Here is a 20,495-nt window from a genome sequence, read left to right on the forward strand (position 1 = left end):
GTGGCGGGGACATGGTTACCAGTCTATGGATGCCCACCTTGTCTGATCCAGAGCTGAAAGCGCGGCTCCAGCTGCCCCAGAGCCTGAGGAGCCCGGAGCCTAGCTCCGCCCCGCGCCCCGCTCCACGCTCCCCGCTCCCCGCTCCCCGCTCCCCGCTCCGCGCTCCCCGCTCCCCGGCCTGTTGGCTGCGGTGTCCCGGCCGCCGCTCCCCGCCGGGAGGGCCGGAGGGCGGCGGGCGCGCGTGTGTGTCCGTGTCTGCGAGATGATCGGAGTCACAGGACGGGGTGTTTCCTTCCGAGTGGCTCCGACCAACAATCCATTAGGGACTCGTGGAAACTTTTTTCTGGCCACAAGGATGAACACCGAGTAAGTACACAGAACTTTGAGCTTGAAACGCAATGCAACCAAGTCACAGGCAAAAACCCTAACAGGAGCCCTGTCCATTCAAACCGTTCATTCCGCTTTTATGTTAAAAGCCATAAGTGCTTCCAGGAAAGTGGCGATTTGAAACGGAATGAAGGGAAGCAGGGAATTTGGAAGATTTTAAAGCCGGGAGAGCTGGCGCCTCCTCCCCCGCCCCCCCCCCCCCTCCCTCGCGCCACAGGCGCTTTGCTGGGCACTTTGCGTTTTAAGCGATTGCACTTCGGCGCGGTTTGGAGGTTCCAGATGGGCCCTGGGGGTGTCTTCTGTTTTCCTGTGATGTCGTCACTGTGAGTGGAAGGAGGAGGTGGAAATAAGGCATTGCCGGAAGCAACAGTTTGGCAGCCTGGGGTCCACTCGGGTTCTTAGTTACCACTATCACTATTTGGATGTCTTCTTAAAATGATTGTTATTTAACCCAGGCCAGCCCACTTCTTACTGTCACCCATGGAAGGGCTCTTAGCAACCGGCTCAGACTTCTGGGACCTATAATTCTTTGGCATGATTCTTCGGAAAGTTCTTGAGCGGGATGGAGCAATCTTCGCTTAAGCTGTGGAAAAAGGAGGCGGATTTGTATTCTTCATGCTGACAAGGAATAGCTGCTATGACTTTTCCGGCAACGTGGACAGGGGCCAAGGGCAGCTGAACTGGTCATGGTCTGTCGTCCAGGGTTCCTTTGTCGTCGGCGACTTTGCCCCCGGCCCTTCTTGGTGGGCTTGGTGGTGGCCATCTGTCTCTTCTACCAGAGCCTGACACTCCGAGGGACGAGGAAGCTGGCAGCCACTGTGCCCGGGGCTGCCCCCCACACACCCACGGAAACCCAGGCGAGCAGATGCAAGAGAAGACTCTCTGTGGACGAGCAGTGCTTCTTTCTCCCTGGCAATGCCCCGGAAATCAGAAAGGTACGGCGGTCATAAGCTTCACCTTGACATTTTCTGCCTCTCGCTGTCCTTTCTGTGAAACTAAAATTAACTCCCATGAGGTCTGAAAGAGGTCCAGGATACACCCAGCCCAGACAGTGACCTTAGGACAGCGAGACACATGTTGCTTCAACTTCTCTTTATTTCCAGAAAGTCCTGGCCATAATTTTCTCTCTGAGCTGTTCACTTCATTCCAGCTGAATAAAATAGACAATTTGGAGGAGGTGGGAGTGATCTGCATGCTTTCTGAAAACCTTAGGGTTCTAAGAGACCTAAAGATTTAAAGTTTAGAAACATCAATAAAGATCCCTAAAAGGTGACATTAAGTGTTTCTTTCCTCAAGGCAGCCAGTGTGAGCACCCCGACCACGCCAGGCTCAAAGACACTCCCAAATTTCATTTCGTAATAGGTTAAATCAATTTTGGTTGGTGAACACATTTCTAGAGCAAATGTTTATTTCTGAAGCATTTAAAAGAAAATGACAATAGGTTTCTTCAAAAGAATTGATACACTGCATTTTATTGCTTATAGAATTAGGAAAACATAGATTATCCTATACTTATCCTATGCTAATTAACTTTACTAATCTCACTTGTCAAGTGTTAGAGAAAACACAAAACACATAAAAACACTCAGATTCCTATTTTAATATACCACCCCCCCTTATGCCTGTCAGTGAAATGATACTTAAAATAGTCCAGTCTAAAAAAAATAAAAGAAAACACACAGACAAAATTCACAGTAGCAAAGTCAATGATTTCTATGCTTCAGCAGGCATTGTAGCAAGATAAATTAGCAATCTGTAAACTACTGTCTTATTTCTGCAGTAAATTCTATGATCACGGTTATTGTTTGGAGCAGAATTTCTTGTTAAATACCAAACAGTACTTTTACCATTATTGCGAACACCTCCAGCACCAGTACCATCTTGTTTTTAAAAACTCTTTATGAATTTCCTATCGGCTCAACCCTGTGAGTTAGGAAAGGCAGGTATGAGCGTCATTATTTCACAGACCAGGTGACTGACGCTCCAAGATGTTCAGGCCGGCCACTGGGCCAGCATTCTGACAGGGTCCGTCTACCCGGTTCCTACTGCAGGGCTGATGCTCTAAATAAAAATAAGTTCAAAATCTAATCATAATTTGTGAAAGCACAGCTCTAAGAACTTATTGAAATACAAAATCATATTAGGTTAGAACGAAGAAAATTTGAAAACTTTTACATGAATGACTTATTTTATCAATAATGTCAAGAAGCATCTTGACCAAGAAATACATTATGCAAAAAATAGCAGATAAATAAGTTAACTAGAAACACTTCTAGATGAACAGCAGCTGCAAGTGTGAATCAATTATTAAATACTCTAAAGTAATTGAAGACTATGTATTTTTGTTTACTTATCCTAACATTAACTTAACTCCTGTAATTTTTTGGTGCTTTTTTTTTTTTTTTTTTTAGTATATCAAATTTATGATGGGTATGAACTGTGACTTTGAAAGTCACTTCTTGTTAGGTTCTAATATTAAATAAATATAATTTCTTTAAAAATAGTTGAGGTGGTTTTGCTTCTTAAGTACCTAAAATTTTTGTTGAGAATTTTGGACAAAAAGGTTTTTATTCATTAACTTACAGTCCTTTTTACTCCCTCCTTGATTTTACATGTTTCCTGCTTTTGTCTGCAGCTTAGGCATATGTTAACTGTTATTTCTGGGCTGTCCCAGGAAAATTCATTTCACTTCGGATCTTTTTGGCTGCTTGCGTAAAACATTCACTTTAGAATTTTTCTTCACAAAATATGACAAACACATGATGATTTTTTTTTTTTTGCAAATTGTTGTTAGTCTTAAATATTTTAATCATAAGCAAGATTCTAAATTCACAATTACAGTACAGAAATCCACACATATGAACACTAAATTTCCAAACACTTGCCACATGCCTCTATTTTTAACTTAACTTGTGCCAGCCATTGGTTTAGAGCCATTTTTTGTAGAGATAGAAAGGAAGCTAGAGAGAATGCATCATGTGGAAGTTAGTTTAAATCAGGTATAAATTAGTTATTCTTATAGTATCTGATCCAAAAGAGAATTGAATAATAACCCAGTTTTGAATATTAATATTCTTTCAGATAGCTTAAGTGAAAAAATAAATGTCTTTGGGGTCAACATATAGATTATTCTCAAAGACAGCTACTTATGAAATTTATTTAAAAATAACTAACCCTCTCCAGTTTGGCTCAATAGATAGAGCCTCAGCCTGTGGACTGAAGGGTCCTGAGTTCAATTCTGGTCAAGGGCACATGCCTGGGTTGCAGGCTCAATCCCTAGTCGGGGGCATGCAGGAGGCAGCCAATCAATGATTATCTCTCATCATTGATGTTTCTCTCTCTCTCCCTCTCCCTTCCTCTCTGAAATTAATAAAAATATATTTAAAAAAAATGACTGATGAGAGCCTGGCTGGTGTTGCTAACTGGTTAGAGCACCGGCCCTTCCACCAAAAGGTCTCAGGTTCGATTCCTGGGCATGTACCTGGGTTGTGAGTTTGCTCCCTGCCCCCACCCACTGGGGCACATGCGGGAGGCAGCCAGTCTATGTGTCTCTCTCACATCAATATTCCTCTTTCTCTCCCTTCCCCCCTCCCTCTCTCCCTCTCCATCACTCCCTTCCTCCCTACCACTGTCTGAAAAAGCAGTGGAAAAATATCCTCAAGTGAGGATTATGAAAAAAAAAATACTGATGAGATACTACATAGATTTTCCTTAAGACCTGAAACACAGTGGGGCCTTGACTTACGAGTGTCCTGACTAACGAGTTTTTTGAGATACTAGCCATCTCTCGGCCGATTTTTTGCTTTGAGTTGCGAGCTAAAATTCGGGTTACGAGCCAGCTTCAGATACCCCACCGCTAGTTGGCGCAGCAAACGTCACAGTGAACGCCACAACATCAGCCCAGCATCACGTGTCTCACTCGTTCACTTTTTGATTTGACATATGAGTAATTTGAGTTACGAGCTCTGTCACGGAACGAATTAAACTCGTAAGTCAAGGCCCCACTGTATAGCTTTTAGGCCTTTTGTAGAAGCATTGTTTCTATCTATAAAATTTGGGGTTTGCCCTGGCCAGTTTGGCTCAGTGGATAGAGCATTAGCCTGCAGACTGAAGGGTCCCGGGTTCAATTCCAGTCAAGGGCACATGCCCAGGTTGCGGGCTCCATCCCTAGTGGGGGGGCGTGCTGGAGGCAGCCGATCAATGATTCTCTCATCATTGATGTTTCTAGTTCTCTCTCTCTCTCTCCCTTCCTCTCTGATTAAAAAAATAATAAAAATTAAAAAAAATTAGGATTTGTTTTTACTTTGATTGGCATCCCAAAATAGGCATGCTGCTAGGGCTTTCCCTTCCTTGTGTTTATCCATCTTTAAGTGATTTTTAAAGTTACTTAAAGCAGCTGGCTTTGACATGAGGCTCATGGATTCCAGGAAGTATTTGGATGGATGAGGTATCTACCGAGCTTATGTACTTTATGGAAAATGTTGTGTGTATGTGTATGTGCAATTCTCTGGGGAAAATCATAATTCCCTTCAGCTATTCAGACCTAAAGAAACACTAAGAAACATGATAAATGCTTAAAAAGTAATGCATTTAAACTTTAAACTAACTGCCCCTCCAGGAAGTGGCAGTTGCATCTGGATTTATAAATCGACAAAAGGAAAAAAAAATTCTCAAAAAATCTACCTGTGGACATTTGAAAAACTGATTTAATGACTGCTGTGGAGTCTGCAGGAACACACAGTCAGAAACCAAAGTGTACTCACAGAGCATTTCTTGAATCATAGTTTTCATACTTTCGTGAATGAGCAGTGAGTATGTCCCAGTCTTTTGGTTTCAGTCTTTTTAAGAGAAGACCTTTTGTGCTATATCAGCCTAGGAACAGAGGGTTAAATATTTGTAGTAGCAAATATTTAAAGGTGGGTGACTGACTGTGCCCTTTACATCTTTATAACTGGGATCTGGTTCAATGTCTAAAACTGTTCTCAGTGCAGATTGAGATCATGGTATAGTGTATGCCAACTTTCCATAGCAAGGGAGGACTCTCCATCTTTCTGGCCAATTTTTTATTCTTTTTTCCATTTTAACTCCCCAAGGGGCTTTGCTAAGCAAGTATACTTTTTGTCATTTCTTAGTTTGAATTTTAGCTGGTAATTTGTTGTCTCTTAAAATTATTTCAATTTAATATGTAAACTGAAGACAATTTCAGTTGTCTTCATTGAGATATGTCACTCAGTAGATTTTTTTTTGGAATCTAACCCTTTAATATGTCATAACATAGGAACACATTAACTACAAACAGGCACAATGGGAGAAAAATCTCCTTAATATGGGCTCCTTTGATGGAAACTTTGCTATCTGGGGACTGCATCTGTACTCGCCAGAACCATGTGTTTCTGATTATCTCCTGTTGATATTCTACAAGGAGAATGACTATTTCCTTGTTGCTTGACTGTTCGTTCACCATTTCTTCTTGACTTTTCATTCTCCTTCAGTGACTGCAACTATTCTTTGCAACTACTCTTTCCAGTATCCAAACATAAGCCAATGCAAATAAACGAATGTTTTCATTACAAATCTGTTTTTGTTTGTGCTTCTAATAACATGCTTCAAATATCTTCTAAGATATTGAACATTGAAAAATGTCTCAAAATTACTTGTTTAGACCAGGTGCAATCCCAGGACACAAAAGTGGGGAGCAAAAAAGCGGGGGGAGGGAAAAGAAATGGGTGCATTATTGGGCAATATTTCCAGAGAGGCTGTATTAAACTACTGCGTCTCAGTTCTGGCATTGGGGGAAGTGGACAAGAAGGCTAGTAATTTATCTTCTAGCTTTTCCCCGTTTCTGTCTTTCATTGGGTAGAGTTTGCCCCATCCTACTTCCAAGTAGTGTTAGATGGACTCTCTGGGCAGCCATTGGGGTGCCAGGGCCTCAGTGGGTGCAGACCTGCTAGAGTAGAGATGAGCTGCTCCCTCCTTTTCAACCAGTACTGTTCAGAGGAACTCGCAGGTCTGTGTTGCCCAAAGTGGTGAAAACAGTGTCCACAGCTTACCACAGCTATGGCCTGCGTAAGGCCCACTGGAGGGGTTCGGGAGGCAAGGTGATCTAGTGTCTGATACAGAAGTTATGCTAATTTGCTTTCTGAAATCCATAGAAAACGTCAAAATGTGCTCTTACTCTTGGGAAATGGCATCACTTTCCTTAAGTGAAGTTATCTGAAATTACCTGTCTGTAATTATCTCACTGAGAATCCTCCTCTTTCTCCTCCTCACCCCATTCATTCACTAATTTATTTATTCATTTTTCTGCACTCATTAAGCAAATATTTATGGAAGAGTTTATAAGTGCAGGAGTAGATTTATGTTGTAGAGAGAATACTCCAGAATGGACTGCAGTGGGTGGAACTGAAGATAAGCAGAGCAGTTGGGAGGCAATTTCAAATCTGACTTTCTCTTGTGTTCTTGAACATGGTCTTTGGACCTTTTCCAGAACTGATTCCAGAGGTACTCTCTACCGTTTTTACCTCTCCATCGGACCAGCCCTTTGAGAGTAAACATGCTCGTAACTGAGAAAACAAGCTGTCCCTATCCCTGGCAATCCACCTCACCCAGTGTGCTCCTTCTCTCTCCTTTCCTTCAGACAAACTGTAGCAGGTTCTCTCTGGGTGCACTTCTGGCCACCCCTACCCATTCCATACCCTTTTCCTTTGGCCTCCTTTCCTACTGAACCATCGATCCATGTTGATGACTCCTTGGCTACCAAGTCAAATCATTTCTTTTCAATCCACATCTTTCTTCTCTGAAGAATTTTACACCGTTGTGTACAACTTGTTCTCAAAACTCCCCCTTTGAGTTTTGTGACACAGTGGGGTTACTCTCTGACCAATATGAATGACTTGTGGTCTCCTTTCCAGCTTCATTTACTCTGATGCTAAAAGACATTCCCAAGTTTCGTTTATTGGGCCTTTACTGTCTTGTTTTATACTTCCCTTTGGTGGTTATATCAACTTTGCATATTGCTCATTTTCACCTTTTTACAGATAACCTAGCATGTATATTTCTAGCTTAGCTTTCACTCTTGAACCTCCAGACCTGTGTCTCCAATTTCCCTTGTAATCTTTTATTGAGGAGTAACAGGCACTGTGAAAACTCAAATAATTTTCTCTCAAAATGTTCATGCCCAAGTCAGTGACTACTACTGACCTCTCTATTTCCAGGAATAGGACTCCCCTCCCCCATTTCCCTGGATGCATAGGTTTTAAAACTTAGTTATATTCGATAGTTATTACTCTTTCTCCATAACTTGCCCATCACGTAATCTGACTGGCCCGGCTCCTCACCAAATCAGGCCTGTCACTCATCTGCCTGGACAGCTCCAAGTTAGAAAGCTGACATTTTTCAGATTTCTATTTAAAATTGTTACCTATTGAAAAATTTTAAATTGAGGTAAGAAACAAAATATAAAATGTATCCTCTTCACCATTTTTAAGAGTACAGTTCAGTAGGACTATTTATATTTACATTGTTGTGTAAAGGCCACAATATTCTTGCCCTGTTCACAGCCCTTATTTGGGACGATTTGTTTCAACCCCACTTAACTTGTCTGTCTGCATCTCCCTCGTTTCTGGCTCATCCCTAGGTTTCCTCCGTGTAGTTTATTTGTTACCTTTTCTAGCTCTAACTTTGAACTTCTCTCCAAGACCATGATGTGCCTTTGGCCCTTCATCATACTGAGGGGCCTTAGTAAATATCACCTTATGGCCGTGTAAAGAGTGGAATTTTCGCCCTAACTGGTTTGGCTCAGTGAATAGAGCGTCAGCCTGCGGACTGAAGGGTCCCAGGTTCAATTCTGGTCAAGGGCATGTACCTTGGTTTCGGGCACATCCCCAGTAGGGAGTGTGCAGGAGGCAGCTGATCGTTGTTTCTCTCTATCCCTCTCTATAAAAAAATCAATAAAATATATATTTTTTTAAAAAAGAGTGGCATTTTCTCTAGCTCCCCAAATGAATCCAGAGAATAACTAATCAATATTTCAAAATCTTTGAATCTACCTCCACAATCTCTATGCTGTGTCCTCATTGTCACCAGCCTAGACTATTTCAGTCACCTAACCAGCTACCTTCACATTCGAAGCCATCTATGCACAACTCCTATAGTATTGCTCCTGAAAAGCCTTCAGTAGTTGCTATGGCAGCCCTAGGAAAAGAATGAAATTGGGAGCCAGCAGAGTTCAGCACATGAGCTCTGGGTCAAATGAATTACCTTGGGCACAGCTCTTGACCTCTTTAGGATTTTGTTTTCTCGCCTGCAAGTGGATATATTATCACCTACCTTACGAGGCTAATGTGAGGCTTAAATGAAATAAGCCATGTGAAGCCCTTAAAGTGTCTGGCAGATAAAAAGTGCTCATTGAATATTAAGTATCAGAATAATTATTATTTAGCCTGGCCATGTGCCTCCATTGGTTGATTGGGTTCCACACACCAGGAGGTCACAGGTTTGATTCCTGGTCAGGGCACATGCCCAGGTTTTGGGCTTGATCCCCCATAGGGGACATGCAGGAGACAGCCAATCAATGCAATGTTTCTCTCTCATTCACATCTCTCTCTCTCTCTCTCTCTCTCTCTCTCTCTCTCTCTCTCTCTCTCTCTCCCCTCCTTCCTCTTTCTGAAATCAACAAAACATATTTTTTTAAAAAGAATAACGATTTAATACCCTTGAAGATTTACTCATTCCCTACAGACTCTAACCTCTGGCCTTCACAAAGCAGGTGAGCAATAAGCAATTGTTGAAGTGAACATAAGCACTTGGGCAAGCGTGCCTGAGATAAAAGCATTATTGGATTTCTCTTCCTGTTTGCCAGCCTCTAATTAATGCCTTTTCACAGGAAAATGAACTGTTAGAACCAAGACGAAATTTGGGAAGGCTGATAAGTCCCTTCAGAGTCAGGTCTGCTTGTTGTAGGCCCGGTCTTCAGTTTGGGCTGAATTCCTTTTTTTTTAGTTTGAGGTATTGGGATAAATAAGATGCTATAGCTGGAGATGTAGAAAGATGAGTTAGGGAGCAGTAGGGGAAAAGGTTGAAATCTTGGACCGTGAACAGTAATATATACAGGGTTGGGCAAAAGTAGGTTTACAGTGTGAGTGCACAAAACACAGTTTATTCTTGTATTATTATTTACTAATTATAGTATTGTGTTTTATACGAACCACTGTACACCTACTTTTGCATCCTCCCCCCTACCCCATGTATGTACTGTCTGCCCCCCTGCATAGAATATAAATTCTTTAAGAGCAAGGACTTCATTTCACTCACTGCTGCATCTTCACTACCAAAACAGTATCTGACATATAGTGAGCGCAGACTAAAATATCTAGTCAGTGAGTGAATAAATAAATGAGTCACGAACTTAAGGGTCAGAGAAGGCTTACTTTAGACCAGAGGCTAGGAAAGGAAATGAGAGAAGCCATTTCTTCCCTCTCTTTCTTTTTCTTTGCTGAACTCTCAAGTTCTCCACTCCATCTTTTTCCTGTACCAGCACCCCTTGAACTCCCGGCCATTTCTTGCTCTTCTGATTAATGCTAGTCATCCTGCCATTCTGCTGCATTGAATCTGCTTCTTCAATTATCATCTGTCTTTCCTGTTTTCTTCAGCTCATTTGTCTAGTTGGGATCTTTATCCTATAAACATTCTCAAGGATCTAACATATTAAAAGAAACGAACCAATAAAAAGCAAAACCAACATTCTTTCACAAGTACTTTCTAACTTCTTTCCATCTTTCTTGGCTTCTTTGTCAACCTCAGATTTGAAGGTGAAGGTTTTAAAATCCTGCTGATAGCATGTAAATACAGGGGTCTGTGTATAAAAGGCTTCCAGGAGATGTTGTCAGAATACTAATAGGTGTACAACTTTCATAGAATCAGTTGGGCTTACTGATGAGCATTTAATGCCTGTAGATTTCTCTGAGATAGTTGATTAGAGCTATGCTAAATTTTTGTAATGAAATATGCACATGGGTGAAAATTGTTCAAACTGAGAGAATTTTAAATTTAAATTTGCTTACTCAGATAAATTTTAATGGAGCTTTGATGAAGCTCATTTAAGCAAGTTATGTGAAATTTCCTATGAATCAAGAAATTAGCCAGTTTATAAGTATCGTTCTGTCTTGTTTTCTTTTTCAAGATGTGTCAATAGCTTCTGCTTCTTTCTTTAATGAATTCTGTTTCTTGTTCTAATGCAGTTAATTAGGAACTCACATTAGATAGGCCCTTTGAAATGGAAACCAATGACATAAAAAAAAAAAGTGCTTCCTGTTATCAACTTGGCCTGTATGGCCTTTTGGGGTAAAAGGAATGTCTTGGTTTCATTTTTCCCTTTGGTTTCCTTTGGATATTTTTTCCTAGGTAGCCAGGTTCACTGAAAAGATGAGCTCATGTTCTAAAATAGGACTTATGTTCTCAGAAGCTGTACCAAAGTTGGACATTTGCAAGGGAGACAGTACTTTGTCAACTGTGTTAAAAACAAAACATATTATGTACAGGTGAAGAAGGGAATAAAATGGCTAAATAGGAATTGATCTCTGCTACATATAAGATCTTCATGAAACATTTTTTCAATTAATTTCACTAATGGAGGCTAAGGGTACTTATGATTCAAATAAAAAATGAACCAAAATAATTATTAAGAAGAGCACATGGAGTTGGAGGTACAGATGGGTCTGGTTAGGTGCTCTGAAATATTACTGTATTTGGTGTCTCTAATCCTTACGTGGGGACTCTTGATAAACCCACACTAGTGTGAATTCAATCGGGGCAATTTGCTAAGCAGGAAGCTCCATTGCTCTGCACATGGCTGGTGAGAATAAACCTAACTATCTCCAGCAAGGCTTCTACTTTCAAGCCTGTGAAGTATATTGGCTAAGAAGTCTAACAGAGCATAGGTATGTTGTGGAAGAAACATGGGCTTTGGCATATGTTGGTTTTAATCCTGCTGTGTCATTTACTAGCTGTAGGACAAAGACACATTTTACCTGGATTTCTAAACTCTCAATTTTCTCACTGGAAATACGGAGCTAACTAAGCCCTACTTATGAGAACTGAATATGTGTCTGGAAACACCAAGAATGGTGGCTGACTAGAGTTGTCATCCAATCGATGCGTCTGTCCTTCCTGCCCCTGAGAAGCTGGGTTTAGCTCCGGCACAAAAATAAGCACTTTAGATGGCTTATATTGTTCTTGTTTCAAGAATGCATGTGTAGTACATATTTTTGATCCTCAGCCTATGTCTTTTCTTCATTAGATTAAAAAAATATATGTGTTTATTTTTTACTAGAGGCCCGGTGCACAAATTTGTGCACAGTGGGGTCCCTAGTCGGGGGGTGGAGGGTGGGCAGGATGCTATTGGCCCTCCAGGCAGGCCCAGGATCTGGATCTGTCCCACTGACGTTCCCGCCGGTTGTTGGGAGCCACCTGGCAGCTGCTTTTATATCCTTTCTTCTTTGTGGAGCGTCTAGGGAGGGGAAGTGGCCACGGTGCCCGAGGCCGACTTCCAGGAGGCCAGTGGAGTTGTCAGGACCATGCCAGTGGTGCAGGTCCGTTGGTGCCTGCCCCATTCTCCAGAGATGGGACCTGCAGGACTACTGAGGGAGTGGCAGCCACCAGGCCACTGTGGGAGTGCACTGACCATCAGGGGGCAGCTCCTGTGTTGAGCATCTGCCCCCGGTGGTCAGTGTGCATCATAGCGTCCAGTCGTTCAATCGCTTAGGCATATATATATATTTTTTGATTTTAGAGAGACAGTAAGAGAGAGGGGGCAGAGAGAGAGAAAGAGAGAAATATTGATCAGCTGCCTCCTGCATGCCTCCTACTGGGGATCAAGCCTGCAACCGGGAATCAAACCAGTGACCTCTTGGTATGTCAGACGATGCTCAACCAACTGAGCTACACCAGCCTGGGCTATAGCCAATTTCTTATACACCTCACAACTGATTTTGACAAATGAGCTGATTTCTGCTGCTCTAAGTATATTTAGACTATGCCTAAGAGAGTGATCTGGGGGCGGTGGATGGCGGGGGGAGGTCAATTCAGGATGGGAGAGTCAGGTGAGTGAAAAAGCCTGATGATAGTGAATAACTTATGGAGTGAAAATGGAATTTATTTGAACAGTAATATTGCTCCAGGGTCCTGATGATGTAAGAAAGAGTGGATGTTGTTGGGGGGGTGGTGCAGGCTTCTGGGAACCTTCTGAACGATCGATCTATCAAAGGTCCATGCATCTGAGGCTGACCCCGCTGTGCCCCACTCACTCTCCAGGCCAACAAGCACCAATGGGGACCTAGTTCCAATGGTGAAGACTGAGTGACCATGGACAAGTGACTCCTCCGGGTTCCATTTTTCTAGACTGTAGCCTGGGGGTGGAAATGTCTGTTGCAGAGATGTTATGGGATCAAATTAGACACTGTAGCAGAGTGCTTTGGAAAAGATTGAGAATATAAAGAACAGGGGAATAAACATAAGGAGAAACAGGCATATTAAATATGTTGCGAGTTTATTTGAGCAAAAATCTATTCAAATCAGGCAGCTCCAAACCAGAAGTGGTTGGAACTCCAACAGCAGGAGACCCGGTAAAAAGTTTTATACAGAAAAGGTGGAAGCAGAGCAAAGAAATTATTGATTGAGAATAACGTAAAACCCAGTTGGCTGTTCGTGATTGGTGGTTCTTCTGTTTTGATTTCATAATCTTGAGGCCTTTATAGACAGATTTTGGTGTGCTTATGTCGGCTGCCAAGGCTTTAGATCCACGTCAGTCTAATGGCCTCATTGTGCAGTTAATTTAACACAGCCCAAAGGATAATGTCATGAAAAGATTCTCATTGCATTTGGAGGCTCTTGAGGGGGAAGAAAGCATATAAGCAACATAAATTCGAGTACCAGGAATGCTCCTTCTTTTTCATTAAAAAGTTATAGGATCGTGTGCTTTTTAAATGTCAAGTTTTACAGTTATATTTCAAAATGTCACTAGGAGTCCCAAACTGTGCGGTCACAATTGAGTTTCCTCTTGGTGTTTCACTGCTTCTTTAACAAGCAATAGAAAGTGTAATAGTTGCAGCCCTCTGCCTGCTTCTTCCCTAGTGGAAAATCTAGTATTAATTAAGCCAAAGTGCACAAATGCTTCAGGAAAAATGGAACAGGAAATTAACTTTTCTGTAGCAGTGCAGGAGCCACCTAACCTTAGGAAAGTACCAACCAGGAAGTCAGCTTTCCTATTGAGCAGTAAACCTTCCCTCCCAGGCATACCCAGAGGGCAGAAGTGATTTCAAATGGGCTTTTCATCACTCCTCCCTTATTATTAACTATCTTTATTTTTTTTCTGAGTAAACAATAAAAACATTGCTAACACATTTGAAACAACCTACACACAGCTAAACCTATTCAAGTATTTTAGTGCTGCATAAACTAATTAAAAAGTAATTCTTTACTGTTGAAAGTATATGTCCCCCTTTCCCCCCCATTGACCCCTCCAGCCCCCACCAACCCCGCCCCCCCCCCACCCCAGGCCCTGACTGTCCCATTGTCTGTGTCCATGGGCCATGCATATATGCATACAAGGTCCTTGGTTGGTTACCTCCCACCCACCAACCCTCCCCTGCCTTCCCTCCAAGATTCCGCACTCTGTTCCCTGCTTCCATGTCTCTGGATCCATTCCGTTCATCAGTTCATTTTGTTACTTAGATTCCACCTGTGAGTGAGATCATGTGATACTTGTCTTTCTCTGACTGACTTATTTCACTTAGCATAATACTCTCCAAGTCCCTCCATGTTGTCTCAGCGGGTAAGATATTCTTCTTTTTTACTGCTGCATAGTATTCCATGGTATAGATGTACCACAGCTTTTTTATCCATTCATCTACTGATGAGCACTTGGGCTGTTTCTAGATCTTAGCTATTGTAAATTGTGCTGCTATGAACATAGGAGTGCATGCATTCTTTCTGATTGGTGCTTTGGGTTTCTTAAGATATAGTCTTAGAAGTGGGATCACTGGGTCAAATGGAAGTTCCATATTTAATTTTTTGAGGAACCTCCATACTGATTTCCACAGTGGCTGCACCAGTCTGCATTCCCATCAGCAGTGTACTGGGGTTCCCTTTTCTCCACATCCTCGCCTTGTGCTGGACCCTCTAACAATAAACTGGATTTCCCGGAAGGGAACTCATTTCTCTAGGCCGTCACAGAAGAATGCCAAGTGCTATTCTGCTATCATTCATCCCCTAAAGGAAGGGTTCTAGAGTTTAGGGAGTTGAACATCTGATAACAGTATTAGATGATGTTTTATTCTTCCTTTAGAGGTAGTACTTACATTGTGCTATTACTAGATACTGTCATCCTGCCAAATTTTTATTTTTAAAGCAAAAAGTTGGCCATCAAAATATAAGCATTCTAGATTTAGTGTGTAGTTTTGAGAGCTCTAAGATAGAGTGAAAGAAATATGTGAGGTTCTGTTATGATGTGTTGGTATAATGGTGCAGCATCTGACAACATGAGCAGGATCAGGGTAGACTGGGTGGAGGCCTCTAGGGTCCTTGGAGCTCAGCAAGGCTGGGAAAAGTGTTGCCCAGGGTAGTCACCAAGGATAGCTAAGGTTGCATATTAGTACTGGCCAGTGGGCTGAAGGGACAAGATGGGAAAGGCCTGGAAAGTGAACAGCCAAAAGGGTGCTCAGAGGATACATAAAATCATAATAAGTACCAAGGAGTAAATGTGCACTTAAGGGAACTTGGTATGCAAATTTGGTACAAGAAAGGATGTTTCTTTTATGCAGGTTAATGTCTGAATCTTTCACATCCTCTCCCCCACCCCCTTCTTCTTCTTTTGTTGTTAATCCTCACCCAGGATACTTTTCCATTGATTTTTAGAGACAGTGGAAGAGAGGTGGAGAGACACAGAGAGAGAAACATCTGTGTGAGAGTGACGGACACATCGATTGGTTGCCTCCTGCACGTGCCCCTGACTGAGGCTAGAGATCTAGCCTGCAACCAAGGTACGTGCCCTTGACCGGAATCAAACCTGGGACCTTTCAGTCCAAGGGCCAATGCTCTATCCACTGAGCCAAACCGGCTAGGGCTCCCCTACTCTTCCTAACACTTTGGCCCCGACATGGGTAGGATGAGGCAGAGCCCCTCCGAGTTTGTGAGGTGTGTGCCTTTTTCTTGCAGCCTTTCATTCAGCCAAACACGGGCACTGACCTTTGCTGGCCTGGAGCTGCAGGGCCACCTGCACGGAGTGTGTGGGCTTTCATCCGGGACCCTCTGTGCAGTTCCTGGGAGCCTGGCTTTCTGGAGAGAATCCCGATGAACTTGTTGGTACAGGGATGTGAATACGGAGCCACAGACACTCTGTGCCTGGGATTGACACATGAGACACTGGAAGTGGGTTGAGGAACTTATCCTCTTCTCTGGGGGGAGGGTGGTATGAACGTGGTGACTGGAGAGGCAGGGGATGGAAAATCTTCATCCCCAACTCAGTGTCTGACTTCTACCCTGGTGTCCCCACTTGTTTTATTTGGCTTAGAATCTGTCCAGAGTAGGGCGTGTGCGCTGTGGCGCTGAGAGATTCCAGGCTGGCCACCACCGATGCCTTCATGATGTTCTGCTGCAGAGGCCTGGGGGCTCGGGTGTGCTGGGGGGAAACGCAGGCAAGACTGCAGGGCTGGGAGGAGCGCTGAAGTCATCGCTGGGCAGGAAGGGTGGTGTGAGGACGGGCAGCAGACCTTGCAGGGGGAGGGGAGAGAGGAGAAGGAGGAATGGACATGGGAGGTTGGGAAATTTCATAGGTGTATACTTCTGAAGGTCCTAAGTCTAGACAATAGCGACCATATCTTCTAAACCAAAAAAGAGGGGATGCAAGAAAGGGCTTTTTATATTTCCACTGTGTATTTACTTATAGAACATTATAACAAAGTATGAAATTAAATCATATAGAGTTGTGCAATTAACAAACTATTTTTTATCTGGCACCCAAACCTAGGAAGGATGTTCGTTGTATGTACTAGTATGGTGTCCATGGCCATTTTTATCCATATGATATGTCTGCTTAAACACTGGCTTTTTATCCGAGAGGAACAGTAGAGATGGTCCACTGATTATGCAACCCCAGACCCAGCTCAAAATGGCCCTCTCCTGTTTATCAAGATCCAGAGTTGCTTTTAAATGAACTAATTAATTACTTTTTAAATCCTCACCTGAGGATATTTTTCCATTGATTTTCAGGGAGAATAGAAGAGAGAGGGAAAGACAGAGAGAAACATCGATGTGGTTGCCTCCTGCATATGCCCCGACCAGGGCCTGGGAGGGGGATGAGCCTACAGCTGAGGTACATGCCCTTTTCCGAGTGGAACCCAGGACCCTTCATTCCACAGGCTGGCGCTCTATCCACTGAGCCAAGCCGGCGCTCTAACCATTGAGCCTGGCTGGCTAGGGCCTGAGTTGCTTTTTAGAGAGGACGGACCTAAGCTGAGGCATGTGCAGACGAGAGAACTTTGGCCTCAAACTGCTCCCAGAACCAAAATGTGGTCCCTGTCCCCACCCCACCCCCATCCCTGCCCCAACCACCACCACAGGATGGAACATAACAGAAACTTGAACAGCAGAGTTGGGTAACAGTGATTTTTAAATGCTTTGTTGTCCCAAAAGGTGAAGGGATTAAGAAGTACAAATTAGTAGTTACAAAATAGTCATGGGATATAAATACAGCATAAGGAATCCTATATAATAAAAGAGAAACATGAAAATTAACTGTTCCTCAGCAATGCACACAAGCCATGCCCACTAGCCAATGAGGAGTGAGTAGGCAAATTAACCCAACAAAGATGGTGGGTTAATTTGCAGACACAGGCACCTGTCGCCATGGTAATGCTGGGGAAGTTCCAGCCTGGGAGGCCACTTGTGTGTGTGTGGACCCTGGGGAGCCCGGGTCGGGGTGGGAGCGCGCAGGTGCTGGGGAGATGGGGTCAGGGAGGGAGCTTCCCTCGCCCCACTGGAGTGCGTGTGCGGGCGCTGGCGGAGGTTCTCGCTTCATGGCTACTTGCGTGCTCGCCGACACCAAAAGGCCTGTGTCCCTAGGACAGGTGTCCTCAGGAGCCAGGCCCCCCAAGCCTGTAGGCCCGCACCTAGGCCCGGAGTGGCTGGGGTCCTGGAACGTGACAGAGGGTGCACGTTGGGCTGAGGGGACTCCCCTTCCCCCTCCTCCCCGTGCATGAGTTTCATGCACCGGGCCCCTAGTATAGTTAATAATATTATATTAACTGTAATAACTATGTGTGGTGCCAGGTGAGGACTGGGAATATCGGGGGGATCACTTTGTTAGTATATGACTGTCTAACCACTATGCTGTACACTTGAAACTAATACAATATAGCATTGACTGTAAACTGTAATTGAAAAATAAAATTTAAATAAAATAAATGCTTTATTGTCCCTAAATGAAAACAGTACAAGTCACCCAGTAAGAGCGAGAGAAAGAGAGAGAGAGAGTCCTTGTTCCCCTAGAGTTTTAACTGGGACCTTTTTCAAAATAGTTCAAAATAGCCAATCAACTTCCCAAGTTTTCACAGCCTTGCATTGGGGGCCACTTCCTTGCCAAGGAGCTTTCTACCAGGTTAGACTGACCTGTGGTTAAGGACCTCCTCCTGCACCATTGTGACTTAATTGTGGCTGTGCTAATCTCCCCCTGCTCGTCTCCCCCCCAACACACACACACACACACACACTCCTATGCAGGAGGAAGGGAGGGGTGTTAATCCCTTGGAGGGACAATGCTGCGATTCCCTGGGGTGTGAAGCTCTGGCTTCCTGGTGAAGCAAACAGGCCCCTGTCCCCAGCTGACCATGCTGAACAAGTTCTGACTTTCCTTGCTCTCTTCCTTTTCATAACTAGCCAAGGATGGTGTCAGCAGATAGTGAATGGGGAACGAGAAGTAGAGGGGAGAACCAGCGTTCAGAAGGCCTTGGGGTTTTGCTGGCAAAGGCAAAGCCTGGGACTTAGATTCAGAGTCTCTGGCGTCTATGAAAATGGTTGGGGATTGTATGATGCTTAGGTATTGATGTTGTTGTAATGAACTCAGTGTTCTCTCCTTTTTTGTACGTTGCCTTTGTAAGGACTTACTATTTTAAGACTGAATTGCTGTATTAACTTGTTTTGGTGTCAGGGGACAGAGACTTGTCATTATGTGAACTTCTTTTTTTTCCCCAAAAGAACAGGGTCTCTCCTTGTGTTCTGCTTGGTTTTTTATAAGTGTTGGTTGTCGATTTTATATTTGCCCATTATGGATGCCCTTTCCTTTGGTACTGTGGTAAGATTCAGGGGCCTAGAGAACATTTACTGGAAAGGCTGCAAATGCCCTCAGGGCTTGAGGACAGAAAGAAAATAACTTCTTCCTCCTCTTAAGCTCTATGTGGGCTTCTAAGAGGGGGATGGGGAAGGGGTGGGGGTGAGGGAGTGGGGAAGAGGCCGTGAGAGAGGAAGGCAGAGGGAAGGAGAAGGTATAAAAGGTTTCACTGGAGTGGCTTCGGTTTGCTCCAAAATAGGAAGCAAAATCGATGGAACCAAACGCAAAAGCAATCTGCATTCTCTCCTGGTTGCATTGAAAGCTTTATCTGTTTTTCAAAGATGCCTGGAAGGAAGCTGCCATGACCCCCATCTCCCAGCGACTCCCCAGTGTTTATCATCTCAGTTTAGTCTTTGTTATGTCTGCAAAGTTACAGCAAATAGTAAGCTGATGGTGCACAGCTGTGCACCGTGGGTGGCACCCCAAGGAAAATTACCAGAGGGGGCTGGTAAAAAGCACTGAATATGACTCTCAAAAGAGATGGAAAAGAAAAAAACAATTGGGAGAAGCACAGAAGGGAATACCAACTCCTCCAGGTTGGTTGTGAAGCGGATGCATTTCGGTGGGGGTAAACTGAGGCCAGCGACAACTACTGCCAGGCCCGGGGTGGCAAGGAGCCACGGCAGGGGGCACCAGCTATGGACTGGAGGAGAAATCCCTGTTTTTGTGCCCTTGGTTTTGTTTTTAATGTATCCTCGTCTCCAAGACTCCTGCTCCGTGTGAGGGTTAGCGGGGCAAGGGCTGAGCAAGCAGCACACAGCAGGGGAACCCAGCACGACTGAGGCGCACAGAAGCTGCTCCGTCTGCCTCCCCCCCCCCCCCGCTCCCCCCCCCCCCCGCCCCCGGCCCCTTTTAAAAAAATATGTTTTTATTGATTTCAGAGAGGAAGGGAGAGGGAGAGAGAGAGAGAGAAACATTAAGGATGAGAGAGAATCATTGATCGGCTGCCTCTTGCGCCCCCCACTGGGGATCCAGCCCGCAACCTGGGCATGTGCCCTGACCAGGAATCAAACCGTGACCTCCTGGTTCACAGGTCGATGCTCAACCACTGAGCCACGCCGGCTGTGCTCCTTTTTTTTTTTTTTTTTAAATTTTGCAACGTGGTCTTCTTCAGCCTCTCCCCTTCTCCTTCTTCCAGTTAAACAGGCCCAATACTGTGCGCCTTTTAGGAGGCACTGCGGCTCCAGGTTGTGGGTGAGGAGCATGGGTGTTTGGCATAGAGATGACGAGGTATTCTCAAGGCTTACCTTCAGATTATAGGTTTAGTATTTATTCGAAGTGATGGAGTCTTTTCTGATCAACAAACATCCTAATATATCTCGTAAGTCTCAGTGTTTCAGATGTTCCCCGCGGACTAAGGCGACTGGCCCTGTCAGTCACCACAGATGCCCTAGCTTAGGCTGTCCACGCCAGGGGTGGCCTGCGGCTCTCCTGTTTTCCTCTTTTGTGCTGGGCTCTCTCGTCCTCACACTGAGCTGATGGACTCCCTCTCTGTTTACTTAGTATCCGTGCAGCAAATCCTTTCTGGGACTTTTCTCTCCACTCCTGGAATGTTTCATCCTCTGCACTTAGCTCTCTCAGGGACACACACACACACACACACACACACACACACACACACACCGTGACTTGTGATTTGACTGGCCTGTGGCTGCTTCTCTTGACTCTTTTTAACCAAGCCAGGCCTCACAGTGCCTTGCTTACATGCTGCCCTCCTGATGCAGGCGTT

At 44.1% G+C, this 20,495-nt stretch overlaps 1 protein-coding gene across 3 annotated transcripts in view; it reads left to right on the plus strand.

Moving 5' to 3' along the window:
* Window positions 1-208: 208 nt before the first annotated feature.
* The window catches only part of CPED1 (cadherin like and PC-esterase domain containing 1), a 280,292-nt gene continuing 260,005 nt past the window's right edge, over window positions 209-20,495 (plus strand). The window contains exons 1-2 of one of the 3 annotated variants that reach the window (XM_070423793.1): window positions 209-366; window positions 843-1,322. In XM_070423793.1, the coding sequence (XP_070279894.1) occupies window positions 1,074-1,322 (249 nt within the window). In that variant the 5' untranslated portion in view covers window positions 209-366; window positions 843-1,073. Of the gene's footprint in view, window positions 367-402; window positions 1,323-20,495 lie in introns of those variants that run through there. The other 2 variants (XM_070423794.1, XM_070423792.1) reach the window with 2 other exon arrangements.

Source organism: Myotis yumanensis, unplaced genomic scaffold (genome assembly GCF_028538775.1).
Source record: "Myotis yumanensis isolate MYYU_CA2020_CCGP unplaced genomic scaffold, mMyoYum1.0.hap1 SCAF_9, whole genome shotgun sequence".
Lineage (NCBI taxonomy): Eukaryota > Metazoa > Chordata > Mammalia > Chiroptera > Vespertilionidae > Myotis > Myotis yumanensis.